This window comes from Pituophis catenifer, unplaced genomic scaffold, assembly GCF_029215685.1.
Source record: "Pituophis catenifer annectens isolate HBS135680 unplaced genomic scaffold, rPitCat1.0.hap2 SCAF_1, whole genome shotgun sequence".
Classification (NCBI taxonomy): Eukaryota; Metazoa; Chordata; class Lepidosauria; order Squamata; family Colubridae; genus Pituophis; species Pituophis catenifer.
This window is the reverse complement of record NW_027256881.1, coordinates 192882053-192896979: the sequence shown is the minus strand read 5'-3', so window position 1 is coordinate 192896979 and position 14927 is coordinate 192882053. Positions and strand designations below refer to the sequence as shown.

The window sequence follows — 14927 nt, the reverse complement described above, 5'->3', positions numbered from 1 at the left end:
CAGAGGTTTAATAAATGCAGGAGGCATTTCATTTCCCTTTGGCTCTAAGGCTTCACAAGGTGTAACAAACATTTCCGCCTGTAGTTCATCAAAGGAACAGCTCCTTTGTTGCAAAAGAGATGCAGTTGCTGTTTGATAACATTCTGGTGATGTATGTTTTCTTACCAGCTTTGCAGGAGAAATTGCTGAATTTAGATTTGACTCCTCAGAAGGGGTAGAATATCGTTCTTCTGAAGGTGTAGAATATCTTTCCTCTGAAGGGGTAGAGTACCTCTCCTCTGAAGGGGTAGAATATCTCTCCTCTGAAGGGGTAGAGTACCTCTCCTCTGAAGGGGTAGAATATCTCTCCTTTGAAGGAGTAGAATATCGTTCAGGGGTACCAACTGGTGTATGATAAGAAGGAGAAGATGAGAGTGATTCAAAAACCTCCACTGATGAAGGTGGTGTGTAGAATCTCTCACACTCTACTACTTCATCTCCATTCATGCTTTCAATATCAATAGACATTTCTGATTCAGGAGACAAAGGGCGTGTTAATTCTTGTTGTTGTTTGTAATAATCATAAACAGTGCTAAATGTGACATCTTCAACCTCCAAAGAGGTGATAGATCCCTCTCTGGTTAAAAGCTTTGATGAGCTTTCTTTCACATCTGGAATCTTTTCACCACTAGCAGCAAGCAAATATTTTGTAAAGCAAACATCTGTCCCATCAGGAGAACTGTCTATCTCTTGAGATGGAAGAACAGCTTCTTCATTTAGTTTTCTGAGGGAAGGACTGACAATTTCAGCACTGCCTTGTCTTTCACTTGGGGGTTTTGAACTTTGCTCTTGTTCTTCAAGATTATGTATGGGTTTGGTCTCTTCATGTTGATGTATAACTGACTCATTTTTTAATAAAACGAGGAACTGTGACAACGAAAGTTCCTTGGTTGAGGTATCAGGTGGTTCTTGAAAGACAGAATGTTCTTCTGTTATTATTTGAGTATCAATAAGTTTCTGCTTATTGCTTTTTTCTAAAGAAAAGTCTGCCATCTCTTCAATAAAGGAATGCTCAGTGACCAATGTTTTTTCTTCTTGTGTTTTATGAACAATTTGAGATCCTTTTTCAAATGCAGCTTTTTTCATATGAGATATAAAACTATCTGTTTCTGCAACTGTCAATCCTGAAGTATCAATGTGTTCAGGGATACTGGTTTCTCTTACTGTGGTTTGAAGATATTTATTATGTGGGGTGGGTTCTGAAGAGTCCCTCATAAAGGCTTCTCTTGACATGCTAAGTGGTACTCCCTCAGAAATATTTCTTTTTTGTTCACTATGCTCAACAGAGATATCAGTGTTTTCTAAGGCCTTCTTTAGTATCTGAGTTATAGATAGTTCTGCTTCTACTGCCAACTCCTGTTCTGTGGTATTATCTTCTTTTGACTCTCCTTTATCATTCTGACAAAGTTCTTCAGGTAAAGAAATGGTTTCTCCTGACACATTTTTGTCTTCCATCTGTTTTATGAAACTCTCTGTTTCTGTCTCCACCTTCTCAAAAGCAGACTTCTGACTAAAAGGGCATGTTTCTACCTCGTGCAACGTTTCAGCCTCTTTCAACAAACATTCTGGGAAGACAATAGCTGCATGTTCTTTTAGATCAAAAATTGGCTCTTGTGTTTGCAATTCTTTTTCTTGGGACCAGGGGTCTTTTTTCTGGCAACTGCTTTTAAGTAGGAGTTGGCTGTCATCAGAAACCTCTTGACTGAAAACCAGTTCATGTCCTTGAAGGGCTTCTAGTTCCTCAGAAGCAGAAGGTGGAAATTTAAGAGGTCTTTCCTCCTGTGACAGCTTCTCTTCCTGCTGCTGGTGAGCATCTTCTGTGTTCAAAAAAGCTAATTTTAGATGAATAGCTTCTGGGAAAGCATATTCTTGAATATGCTCTTTTTCCATGTTGGCTTCCACAGAGAGTGAATCTTCCTGAGTGGGATGCATTATCTGATGCTTATTGTCTGTGATATCCTGTTCATCAATTATCATTCCTTCAGAGGCAAAATAAAGTTTTCTAAAGCTTACTTCCTCTGGCTGCATTGCTTCTTTTAGCTTATTATTGTTCTCTTCATCAGGGTGCACTTGTTCTAATTTCTTATTTGTAGATGGCACTGAATGTTGCTGTTCCTTAAATTCTTGCTTCACAAGTTCAATTACTTCAGAAAATCCTTGGTCAGAAGGTATGATTTCTTCTAAAGCTAGCATCCTCTGTGCATTATCCATAACCTCAGCTTCTGTGCTTTGAAGATGTCTTTCATCAGTTTCTATATCTGAGTAAACAGAGACAGAACATTTTTCTTTTGTATGCATTGCTTCCTGCTGAAGATCTCTTTGGTCTTGACTAACATCTGTATTCATTTCTATTTGCTGAATGGATTGACTGAAAACTGTTTCTCTCTCCAGAAATGATTTATGTTTTAATTCGTTTGTTGCATATTCCCTTGGTTGGCTTTCTTTGCGAAATTCTTCTAATGAATTTTTCTCAACATTTTCTATTATTTTGTCATTGTTGGAAACAATTACTACTTCAAATTCTGAAATACCTTTGGCAATACTTTCCTTCTGCTTTTGAACAACAGCTTCAGTATCATAGGAAGCTGAGTATGACTCTAATTTGTCTATAGATTCTGTCTCATTAGCAATATCTTTCTTAGGATATACATCTTGCTTTATAGCTTGTATGGCTATTTTCTGTTTCTTTCTATCAGTTTTTCTTATTTTTGAAACAAAATATTCATCATGGACATATGCATCCTCTAACTTAAGTCTGATTTGTTTGTTATCTATGTTTTCTTCATTCTGTATTTCATCAAATGAGATATCCAATTTGTCAGAAGTTATACATGGTTTGATAGGCTCCCGAGATTCAATTTGTTCTTGAATATTTTCTCTAATAGGAAGAATTTCTTTTAATTCAAATACAACTTTGTGTGTGTCTGTTTTCCCCATTCGTTCTTTATTTTGATCTATTTTTCTTGCTGCTTCACCAGAGCTAAAGCGTTTTCCATTATGGAGCAAAACAGTTTTGCCAATAGTAGGGCTTCTAGTTGTTCTCCCTTTTCTTTCTTTGAGCATTTCTTGATGATCTGTAGAAATCTTCTGCGTCTGCATCTTCTCCACCGTACTAATATTCTGGAACTCTTGGCTTACATAGTGTTGTTTATTATAAAAATTGCTCTTCATTAGTCCCACTGAGGACTCAAAATAATACTCCTGTTCTTTTGTAGCCTGTTCTTGGATGTCTTTGGCTTGGCTTGGTGAAGTTTTAAAGTCAGTTTGATCTATGATATTGGAAAATTCTTCTGGAGAGGGATCTACTAAAAGATTGCAAGCAGTTTCCACTAAACCTGCATTGTTTTCAGCAATGCATTTGTAAATGCCAGCATCTGATAAGGAAACTTTGTAAATGTGTAACCTATAAATGCCATTTCCTTCTTCAAAACAAAAATTGCCATTGGACATCAAAGCCTGGTTATTTTGAAGCCATGTTATCACTACCTGAGATTCTGTGGATATTAGACATTCGAGTACAACCGAATCTCCTTCTCTACACCTAATATTTGGTTGAATTTCTTTTAAGATTTTGGGGGGTTCATGAACTCTATCGAATGAAAATTTAAATTTATGTTTTATTCCTTTGGAGGTTTGTTCTTCAGGAAGTTCTTCTGAGATAATTTCAGTCTGAATTATTTCTTTAAATTCTCCTTGTTCTGGAGTTGGGGTTGGGGCAGTTACTTTGATTTCCAATGGAAGAGAAAGTTGATCTGTTTTGGAAATGCAAGGCTGATGGACATGAACTTGTGGAAGCAAGAGGGTAGCTTTACCAGGAGCACTTAAAACTGGTTCATACTTTTTCCTCCTGTCAAATGTCAAACTAAGTTCTTCTTCCTCTTCTGTATAATCTGGCAATAGTTTAACTTTACATATACCAAATTGTTCCAATTCAGGCATCTCTTTTACTTTCACTTTTAGCATGCCTGAAGTTGTTGCAGTTCCATATTGGTTAAATATCACACAAGTGATAGAACCTTCTTGCTTGCGGGTAGCAGCTGAGAAGGTCAAGGCAGAATGATTTTTTGTGGTGTTAATGCTGTAACCTTGGCTTAGTGATAACGGTTTGTCATTGTTATACCAAGTAACTGTGATGTACGGATAGGCTTGGTAAGCGCAGCTAAAAGTACAACTCTCTCCTTCACTTACTTCTTGAGATTTAATTTCCTGGATAAAAAAAGGAGGGCATGGCTCCAAACGTTGCACTGGAGGAGTCTTTACTTGTGCATAACATTCCTTAATTTCAGTTAGTCCTTCCGATATATTTTCTTTGCTTTCAAAAGAACATTCACTTACTGACTTCTCTACTTCAACACTTTTGCTCTTGCAAAGTGCTGTAGGTTCATTGATACTAAATGCAATTGTATCAGACATCATCATTTCTGGTTTTTGTGTCTCCCTGACATTATCTGTCATTAGTGCATAAACCAGAGGGGAGGGGGGTTTCTTAGCAGATGTTATAGGTGTGAAATCTTTAGCACGTTCCTCTAATTGGGTATCCGTTTTTGTTTCTAATGACTTTGCTTGGACGTCAGTATAACCCATCCATCTAGTATTCTTTTCTGTCGGTGAAACTGGTTCCAGAACTTCTTGTTTCATTGCTCCACTAAAGATCTTTTGTTTTTGGAAGATTTTTCCTGTACTGCTTCTTTCGTCTGACTCCAGGGGATCCTGGAAAGACGTAGAAAGGCCGAGAATTTGTTCCATTCTAACATGAAACTTTTCTGAAGTTTTCTCAAGCTTTCTATTAGAATGTCCTATGATCAGTTCTTCTGGGCGTGGCATGTTCTTTTCATTGATTTGCTCAATTGTCTGAAAGAAAGCCCTCTTTGTTCCTACCTGACCTACCAGGCAGACTGGAGGAGTTGATGGGGTTCTCTTATTCCTAAAGCCAACATTGTTCACATATTGTGCTACAATTGATGCCTTTTTCTTTTCTAATATAACTTTCTTTGCCTCACGAAGACGCTGTAGCTTCAGCCTGATCTCATCATCAAGCAAAGACTCTTTGTCACTTTCTACCCTAACCAAATGCTTTTTTCCTATCCAATCATTGTCATATGTAAGTTCCTGTCTTAAAGATGGTGTATTTTCAAAACTAATTGTCCTTACCTTTCCTTTGGTAGGAGACAAATAGGTTAAAGCTTTTTCAGTCTCCTGTTTCTTATCAAATGGTGAACCAATACATCTCAGGTCAACCTTAACCCTATCATCTCTCTTTTTCTGCATCATATGTTCTATATGTTCACGGGTGCATTTTGACTTTCTTAGAAACTCTAGATATTTGGCATTTTGTTCATTTCTTTGAATTACTAACAAAGATGCTATGGACTCAGCTGAACCCTCACTATTAATAGCAAAAATCTTGTAGCTCCCTGAATCCTCTTCCAGAACATCCTTAACTTCTAGCCTGGAATCGTGCATATCCATATAGTTCTCATTTTTAATTATTTTTCGTAGACTTTGTGGGATTTGTTTGTTATTATGAAACCACGTAACTTTGGGTGATGGATAAGCACTTAGTTTGCACTGAAAAACAACTGGTTCTCCAACAGAAACTGACTGGTATTTTAACTTTTGTAGAAAAGAAGGTTTCAGTTTCTCAGGACAAGAGGCCATAGCTTTGATTCTACTTGCACACTTTTGGTCAGAAAAAGATCTCAGAAGATCCTCTGAATCAGCAAAAGTCTCTTCTTCATCGATGGACTTTTCTGCTGTATATTCTGGCTCTTCACCAAAGAACAATTCTGCAAGAGAATAACATTATATTGCAGCACACTTTGCTCTTCCATCAAATAGAGAAAAAAAATGAATAATGAGCATGCTACAAATTCATCCCAAATACATAAAAAAATTCACTCACCATATTTGTTCGAATAAACGCAACACTTGCTCTGTTTTAATGATTCTGACTTGAAAATCGTTCATTGTCGGTTCTTTCTTCCAACTGTGGAAAATTTCTTCAGCAACAAGTAAAAAGGAATCTCAAAAGGACATGTTCTTGTGAGTGCATGTTTTACCGCCCCAAAAAGCTTTTTTATTTAATTTATATGTTTTGTTTTCAAAGGGGGGGGGGGAAGATTCTTACCTGACTTGCAGACAATAGAATAAACGCCCTTTCTGAGCTCTTTGTGAGTTACGATGGCCAAACAATTTAAAAATATTATTTTCAAAACTATTCAAACTTAACGATAAGTAATTTACTAAAATGAGAAGGCGTTTATTCGAACTAATACAGCTGCTAACCTCACAATGTAATGCAACAGAAGAAAAGAAAGAAAAAAGGAGCAAGCAACAATAACCAACTATTCTATCTGCAAGCCAAGGTAAGAAATCTACTGTGGAGAATTAAATGCATACAACGGGAGGGCACAATGAAAATCGGTCACTTTATTTTCTTGCATAAAACCACTTCATAAACAAATGCCACCCCAATTTTACTGACAAATTAATTTAATGTTTTAAATTATTATTAGAAATTCAGTGGAATTGTAAGGGTCCTCATGCATTAGAAGGTGATATGTAAAAGGAAAGCTTTTGCAACCAGCTGCATAGCATGTACTGAAAATAAAAATGGCACATCTATAAAATGAAAGCTTTCAATCTACTTTAAAACTCATACTTCTCTGTAGTGCAAAATGTCTAGAGCATATTTAGACACAAAAAACCCCAAAACATGCAGCATATTTGAATGTCTTGGAATAATACTTTTGCTTTTATAGGCTTTTTAAAGTGGTCACTGAACCTTTACGCTAAATGTAGTATAACATCCTTTTGAAACTGTACCTTTAACTTCCATTTCAATCTGCTGCTCTATCTTCTCCTGAATAACTTTTTCCATATCTGTAATAAAGAAAGAAAGAAAAAAACTTGAATACTATGACGGAAGAACACTTCGTGATGCATTGCTATAAGAAAAAGAAATCACACAAACATACAGACGTGTACATGCCAGGAGATGCCCAGTTAAGTCTATAAAAAGTGAAACTAAAGAGTGTTCTATTCATCCACAACCCTTATAAAAGGGTTTCTTCTTCTTTTGGGGGGGGAGGTGGGGTAATTCAACATGCCTTTAACATGCCTTTAATATAACGTGATGAAAATATTCATGGATCCGCAGTTGTTTTATAGTATATATCATGTACTGAGAAGCAAGCAGGTTTCAGTGCAAGAGGAGATTGTATATGGAAGGAACATGCAGTTGCCAACCTGTCACTCTCAGATGTGTGCTGCACTCGGCTTGTCCTGCAGAATTAATTATTCTGCACTTGTATATACCTCTCTGATTCCCATTAACTTTCAGTAATTTTAAACTGCATAGGGGACCATCATGTCTTAAAGAGCATAAGGCAGACTCCTCAACTATTAACTGATTATACAGCCAGATGACACAAGGTGTGGGAACACCTTTGATTACACAGAAAAGTGAGACATCATCTCCTTCTTTGACCAAGGTTTCTGGGGGCAGAGATTCAAGGAAGACTGGTACGGTGAGGTTAGGTTCTGCAATGTCTTCTTCGCAGGGCACTATGTCAGGATAATAATCTTGGAGCCTTTGTTTGATTGTTTGAGCTGAAGATACTGTCACACTTGAAGTTTCTGTGGAGGATTCTTCCTTGTATTCATAAGCTGCTTTAAACTGAGACTCTTTGACTGATTTTATACTTTTAGTATCTGATTCAAGGGTAATTTTTGTTACTGTCCTGGCTTGTGCTTCTTTAGCTAGGTAAGAATAAAGTTAGGATAAGATTAGAGGTTTTGTAGCACTCAAAATCTCAATGTCGAAAGATACACACACCCACACACACATATATAAAGTTATTACTATGGTGTAAAATGTTTGGCATGTTAGTGCAAAAGCAATAATATCTTATTCCATTTACTATTCTGTTCCACATTTAAGGGTTCTATTCATTTTAAGAAAAATATATGTCATTGTCTTTTGATTTAGTATTAATAATATCAGAGGAACTAGAACAGATTCATATATTCAGAAATATATCTTTGTCTAGTTCCTTGTGACTGTTTTCTGGAATTCTTTATCATAGATACGAGAGGGCCAGGAGTAGATTTATAATAAATTTACAAATGTTATCATGGCATCAAAGCTTCTTTCTCACGGCCTGGAATGCAGATCCAGAAATGAGGAAAAATCAGTTGGAAGGAGCTAACTGAATGGATTAAAAATACAGATTTTCTGTTTTGTTTTCAGGATGGTATTCCTGCTCTTTTGAATGCACTTCCAGGTCATTTGTAACCAAAAGAGGAAAAAGGAATGCTTAGTCTTCAGAAGAATACAAATTATTATTCAGATATAATCTATCAGGAGTGGAAAATTTTCAATTGCATTATGATATTAACGCTACTGAAAAAGAAATAGGGGTTTTACCAGAAGAGAAGACTTAATAGCATAATCATATAATGTGGAACAGAAAAGGAAAGAAAAGTAATTGGCATTTGTGTTGATTACGTTTCTGAGATTCTGATTTTGAAAGAAAATCTGTATAGATATTAACTTAAAATTAATTTTAAAAGTGTGCATTAAAATAAAAACGAGTTATATAAATTAAACATGCTTCAGAATATGATTACATCTGCTTAGACAGTATCTGCCAAAGCAAGAACAGCTAAATTAAAGGTTAATTTTCCAATAAATATTAATTTTAAAAATCTAATCCTTCTATTTTACTTTCTACAGAACACTTTTCAATTTCCTGGAACAGATTAGATCTTCTTTTTTGGAAAATAATACAATAGTGTTGAAACTTGCTGCAAAGAGGCATGAAAGCAAGTTACACAGATTAAATAAGCGTGCACATATTTTACGAACCAAGGCCAAAAGATAGAGGCTAGGGGGAAAGTGGGACTGAAAATTAAGACTAAATCAGATGCTAGCGCTGAAGCCATAGGTGCCGAGGTGATGAGTTGTAATGAGGTTAAGTAACACAAGGTTAAAAATCAGAATAACCACCTTCTACAGTTAGTATAGCAGTTGTCGTTACTTCTCCATAGTCGTTACGAACAATACAGCTATATAATCCTTGATCTAGAAGTTGGACGTTAAGAATGGTGAGAAATAGAACAGTTCCACTTTGTGACACTCTTAGTCTTTTGGACTCTTGAAGCATTTCTCCATTGTGGGTCCATAAAATTACATTGAAGTTCTCGCTTTCAAAAGCACACATAAACTGAGCAGTGTCACCACATCTCACAGTGAGATCATGAAGCTTCAGAAGAATCTTTGGAGCAGTCTCTCTTTCTACTTGGCTTGAGGTTGTACCTATTTTGGCACTTTCCGATTTCTGAGTTATGATTGTAGTCTGGAGCATCCCTGCTTCTTTCCCAGCTGCAGCTTTCCAAGTTGAGTTTCCACCAGACACCTGCACAAGTGTTTCTTTTGAAGGCTCTTGCATTGACTGAATTTCCTTTATATAAACTTGGCTTTCCTTCTTTGCAAAAGGGAAAGCAATGTAAAGTTCTGATTTGTCCTGGACAGATTTTCTTACATCTTTCCCAGAACTTTGCCTATCTAGGGCTTGCACTGTGTAATCAAGTAACAAAACATACAATTAATACTGAATTCCCTTTAAATTGCTCAATTAAAAACAAAATTACATATCACAGATGATGAGAACAAAACAATGTCATCTTCTTTGGTATGGCCGGCATGCCAGGTGCATTGATTAGGGCACTTTTGGTAGGAAGCATAATACATATGAAACTCCAGCCACAAATGAATGATGAATGAAAAATGAAGGGTGTTCATGCTGATAGGATGAGCATTTGTTTCTTCTTTTCATTGCGACACTGTCCATGGCAATTTGAAGGTGGTTACGATCCCCATGAAAACAACTGTCATCTCTCATTTGGTCCCCATGTTTTCCTTTTAAAACCGAGTAGAGCAAACCTCAGAGAATTTGACCAACTGCCAACACCTCCCTATCTTGAAGTGTGCATCTATTTAGTTATATAAATCGGGAGTTGACTCTGAAATATAGAGCTAGGAAGGCAAACGCTAAACAATCGGAGACTTGAAAGAAGAGGAGAGAAGAGAAGAGTGCTTTATTTGGTTACTGCTAGAATTCTACCCACATTAGTGACAGTACATCTAAAGAAGTGTGAAATAAAGAAAGGGGGGAGGTGTCATTAGTCACAATCTGGAATGTGTGGTTTATGCAACAAACTGAATCCCTAAGGAAGAAAAATGGGGCTTTACCTTCAGTGGTCACTGTAAGTGTAGCTGTACAAGTTGCATCTCCAGCACTATTTCTGGCTTGGCAAGAATACTGCCCAGCATGTTCTGAGAAAGCATCTACTATTATCAATATGGCTGTGCCGGTCGACTCATCAAAATGGAAAACTATATCTTTGGATGGCAACATTAGCTGCTGGTTATGAAACCAGAGGATCTCTGGGCTTGGCCTGGCAGAAACCCTGGCTTGAAATCTGACTGTTTCCCCGCTGCACACGCTACAGCTTGAAATGGGCTGGATAAAGGCGGGCCTTTGGCCAACGGATTCCTTCTTAATGGAAACAGATGAAGAAACATGCCTTTGGGAATAGGAGGTACCTTCTTCAACCTTAAACCCTGAAAAGAAGCATGTCATCTTTTAATTGCTTACACCTACTCAGCATTCTCTTGTTCTCCTACCAGTCTTCCATTATACTCCTCCTTTCCCTGCTGACAACATTTACCATTGAAACACCAAACAAAAATTGGGATTCAGTATGGGATCAAAGGTCTCCAGTCTCCAATCCGATTATTGCTTTTGACAAACATTCACATCTGATTTACGAGTGACTCTTTTCCCTAAATTCCTGTTAAAGATGTGATAGAAACTTAGGTACATTACCTATAGAATTCCTCTTTTCTTTTTAAAAACACACTGGAATGCTAATGTACCTATTTGTGCTCAAGTGGGCATTCCTTGTCCTATTTGTCTTGCATAAATTGAATGTCATTTATATTAATAATGTTTAACTTGTCAAGGCAGCCATCAATTTAAAGTCAACATTGACTATATATATAAACATACACGACGGCAGGTCAGCATTAACCATGTGGTGTATATATAATCAACACTGACCATATATAAGCACACATCACAGCAGTCCGATATTGACTATGATGTGTATATAGTCAACATTGTCTATATGCACACATACATTATGGCAGGTCAACATTGACCATGTTGTATATACAGTATAGTCAAAGTTGATCATACACACATATCACATCACATTGTTCAACATTGACCATGATGTATATATAGTCAACATTGATTATATATACCTACATACATCATGGCAGGTCAACATTGACCATATGTCTATATAATCAACATTGATTATATATACACATATAGTACATCATTGCATATATCCAGACATATCCAAAGAAGCTTTGCGGGATAACTGAACCAAATTCTTTGAACAGCTGATACTCCCATGATCTATTTGGGAAGCCTGGATTATGATGTTTTGAGAATGATTATATAACATTTTCATTTCCTGAAATAAATTGAGGATCCAGTCTATCCACTATATTCCATTTTTCTCTATATACTGCACTGCAGTTCTTGTCAGTTTATATCGGTCAAAATACATATGTTTACTTATATGCCGATTTTGAGAGGAAATACACATTGAAATATATATTATGTGCTATGTTTGGACCAGAATTTTTTTTAAGTGCAGATTAATATGGAAATGTAACAAAATTACAGATGTAAACATGCAGACCAAAAAGAAGCAATTTCCTCATCCTCAGAAATTCCTTTTAAAACTCATCTTAAAACAGCGTTTGCACACTTGAGATGGCAAAGAAGAAAAATAATCCCATGTCTTCCCTTTTCTTGTATTTACAATAGTGCACAATTCTTGGTGTGATCATTTTGTACCCAGAGAAAGCATCTTTGGGCTGTTGCTTTTGAACAACAGCAGTCACAAAATTAAAGGTGGTCTAGTGTAAGGTATAGAAAAGAAAATGAAATAAATAAATGAAATAAAATGAAATAAAGATAGGAAGTCAGCAGTCTTCTCTAGATTCTGCTTACTTGATTGCTTGCTTGCTTTCAGTTATGGAGATGAAAACAAAATCTGCTCATGATAAAGAGGATTTTTTTAAATGCTCTTTTTGGTCCAGGCTAAATGCTAATTGGAAACAGAATGGAAGAGTGAAATGAATGGAACACTGAAACAATGTGAAGTGGGCAAAGTTTATACCTGGGAGAGAACATGGATATTGTAGACATCAGACAATGGGAACGGTTATTTGAATTAGAAAACGTGAACATGGAAGACAATTACATGTAGGTTTATGAATGGGTATTAATCTTTAAACACATGCAAATTAATGCAGGGCAGGTGCTGTTGTAGACAGTGCATTGTACCTTCCAGCCTGAGAGTAGCTGTACTTGACACCTGGCCAACAGGATTGCTGGCAACGAAGGTGTAAATTCCTTCGTCCTCTGGGTAAGCTTCTGCAATCTCCAGCTGGTAAGTGTCTTCGAACTGAGTCATCCTAAAGAAGCGGGATGGCTTGATTTCTTTGTCTTTGCTATACCACGCTATTTTGAGGTCTGTTCCAGTGCAAATAAAATGTGAAAGAAAAGAAAAGGTCTTTTGAGTTTTTTTTTTCATTCTTAATGAGGAAACTAATGAAAACACTGGGATCTTGTTATATTATCCTGGTCAGAATTAAAATGGATATTGGATTTGAAAGCCCTATACTGAGATCTCCCCACTCCCTTACTGCCTTTGCATTGTTTTCCCACATGTCCTTTTTCCTGCCAGTAGCTACCATTATAGGGCCCAGATACATGGAAGCATTATTTGCAAATCTTGTTAAAATTTTACAGCAGACACAAGGCAATTTCAGTAGTAACTATAGTCAGAGCATCATGTGCTATTCCATTTCTACAACCCTCCAGATATGCTGGGACAGCAACTCACCCAATTGCCAGTTTATGGATTTATGGAAGACTGGTGCAGGCTGATTAATCAAAGATGCAATTATCCTCATTCTCCATTACAATTCACATTTCCGTAAGCAGGATAAATGATCAAATGACCAACTATAGGATTTCTTCCCCTGTTCCTCTTTTAAATTACTCCCAAAGTAATTCCTCACTTCTCTCACTTTTATGATGAGAGGCGCACGGCATTAATATCTCCTTTTAAAAAACTGTTAATTTTTAGGATGCAGGATTAGTTCTTTCCTGATAATTACTTTTGAACTTAAAAATATTTGCTCCTGTTCTGACATGTGCACAACTTTTGTAACTAAGAAGGCACCGTAAGCAATCAGAGAGATGGCATTGTGGGAAATAGGCAAGACTTATTAATATAAGTAAAGAGGTTCAAAAATTCCTTATGTTCTGGGAGACAAGAAGAGACTAGGGCTGGTTTCATCATTCTCCACACACACACATAATTTGTACCTGAGCATGTATACCCCAATACATAAACACTGAATGTGTGTGAGAGAGAGAAAGAGAGAAATAGGGAGGGAGAGAATTAGCATTCAAATGTATGAAAAAAACAATATTTTAAAACAATCCTACCAGTAGTCATTCTTCAGGCTCCCAGTACCATTTAAGATTCTTAGTTGTCAATGCACCAGTATTTTGAAGTTTGAAGCCAGGAAAACATGGTAAAATTGTGTATTAAGGGCAAAATGATTGAGTTTTTCACTGATTTTATAATGTTTTACATTACAGAAAAGTTTTAGTTAGCTGATTAGATACAGAAGACAGTATATCTGTATCATTTAGAGAAGCTTGATTTCAACTGAGTATTTTGTCTTCAGATCAAAGAGAATATATCTGCTGAACAAAATTCCACATTGGTGACAGGAAGAGCATCTGGCCATTAAAACACTCTGCTAGCTGCATTCAGTTGCCCAGACTCCACCCCGCAAGGGATTATGAGGTCGTTAAAAGACGATGATCAACAAGTACAACTAACCTGTCCCAGTAACTCTGCACTGAAAGAAAGTGGATTGTCCCTCAGATGTAATAGCATCACGCAGCGGTGTAATAATGGTAGGTGGGTAAATTGGCACTTCTATGTCAGGAGAAACAACTTCTGGAACTAAAGGAAAAAAAATTAAAAGCGATTATTAGCTTTCCATGGAAAAGCATACATAATACAATATGGCAACGCATTTCAGAAAGCCTTGAGACAAAGAACTTCAAGAACTTGCCTTCCACTGAAAGGGAAGCTGAAGAGGTAGCAACACCATAGTCATTCTTTGCTTCAATTTTGTAAATGGCAGCATCTTCAGGGAAAGTCTCAATCAGCAACAAGGTGTACTCTTGGGCATCATGAAGGAACTTCACTTTAAAGCCTGGAGAAAGAGGCTGCTCATCTTTATACCAGAAGATCTTGGGCTGAGGTCTGCCTGACACAATAGCACAGAATCGGGCTGGCTTCCCAGACTCCACAGTGGCTGGTTGGAGCTCCTTTACAATCTTAGGTGGCTCAGGGGCTGAAAATCAAACAAGAAATCATTATCATCATCATCATCTGAATTTTTCTTGCATGGTTCATTCTATTTTGATATCAATCTGAATGAATCTCAATGCATCTGAGTTCAGCCACAAAGCTTTTCAGGCGGTCTTCAATATATATATATATGAACATAATAAACACGTGAATTGCACATCCACTGATTATTTGAGTTATCTGTTCTTGGCAATATACAAGTCTTTTACGTACATCAGGAAAAAGGCTATGATAGAACAATTCCACTGATGTGAAGATTTTCAACAGGCAGGCGGATTAAAATGCAGGAAGTAATATGGAGAACATGGGCACTAATAATATGAGAATTTTTCTGCTCATGT

General features: G+C 36.8%; 1 protein-coding gene across 2 annotated transcripts in view; it reads right to left on the bottom strand.

The window, feature by feature from the left end:
- Positions 1-14927, bottom strand: part of TTN (titin) — a 319867-nt gene that overhangs the window by 249372 nt on the left and 55568 nt on the right. Inside the window, exons 42-46 of one of the 2 annotated variants that reach the window (XM_070957152.1) lie at positions 14285-14569; positions 14047-14172; positions 12471-12659; positions 10295-10666; positions 6865-6921 (exon numbers count right to left, since the gene is read on the bottom strand). In XM_070957152.1, the coding sequence (XP_070813253.1) occupies positions 6865-6921; positions 10295-10666; positions 12471-12659; positions 14047-14172; positions 14285-14569 (1029 nt within the window). The remainder of the gene's footprint in view (positions 1-6864; positions 6922-10294; positions 10667-12470; positions 12660-14046; positions 14173-14284; positions 14570-14927) is intronic. The other variant, XM_070957229.1, reaches the window with a different exon arrangement.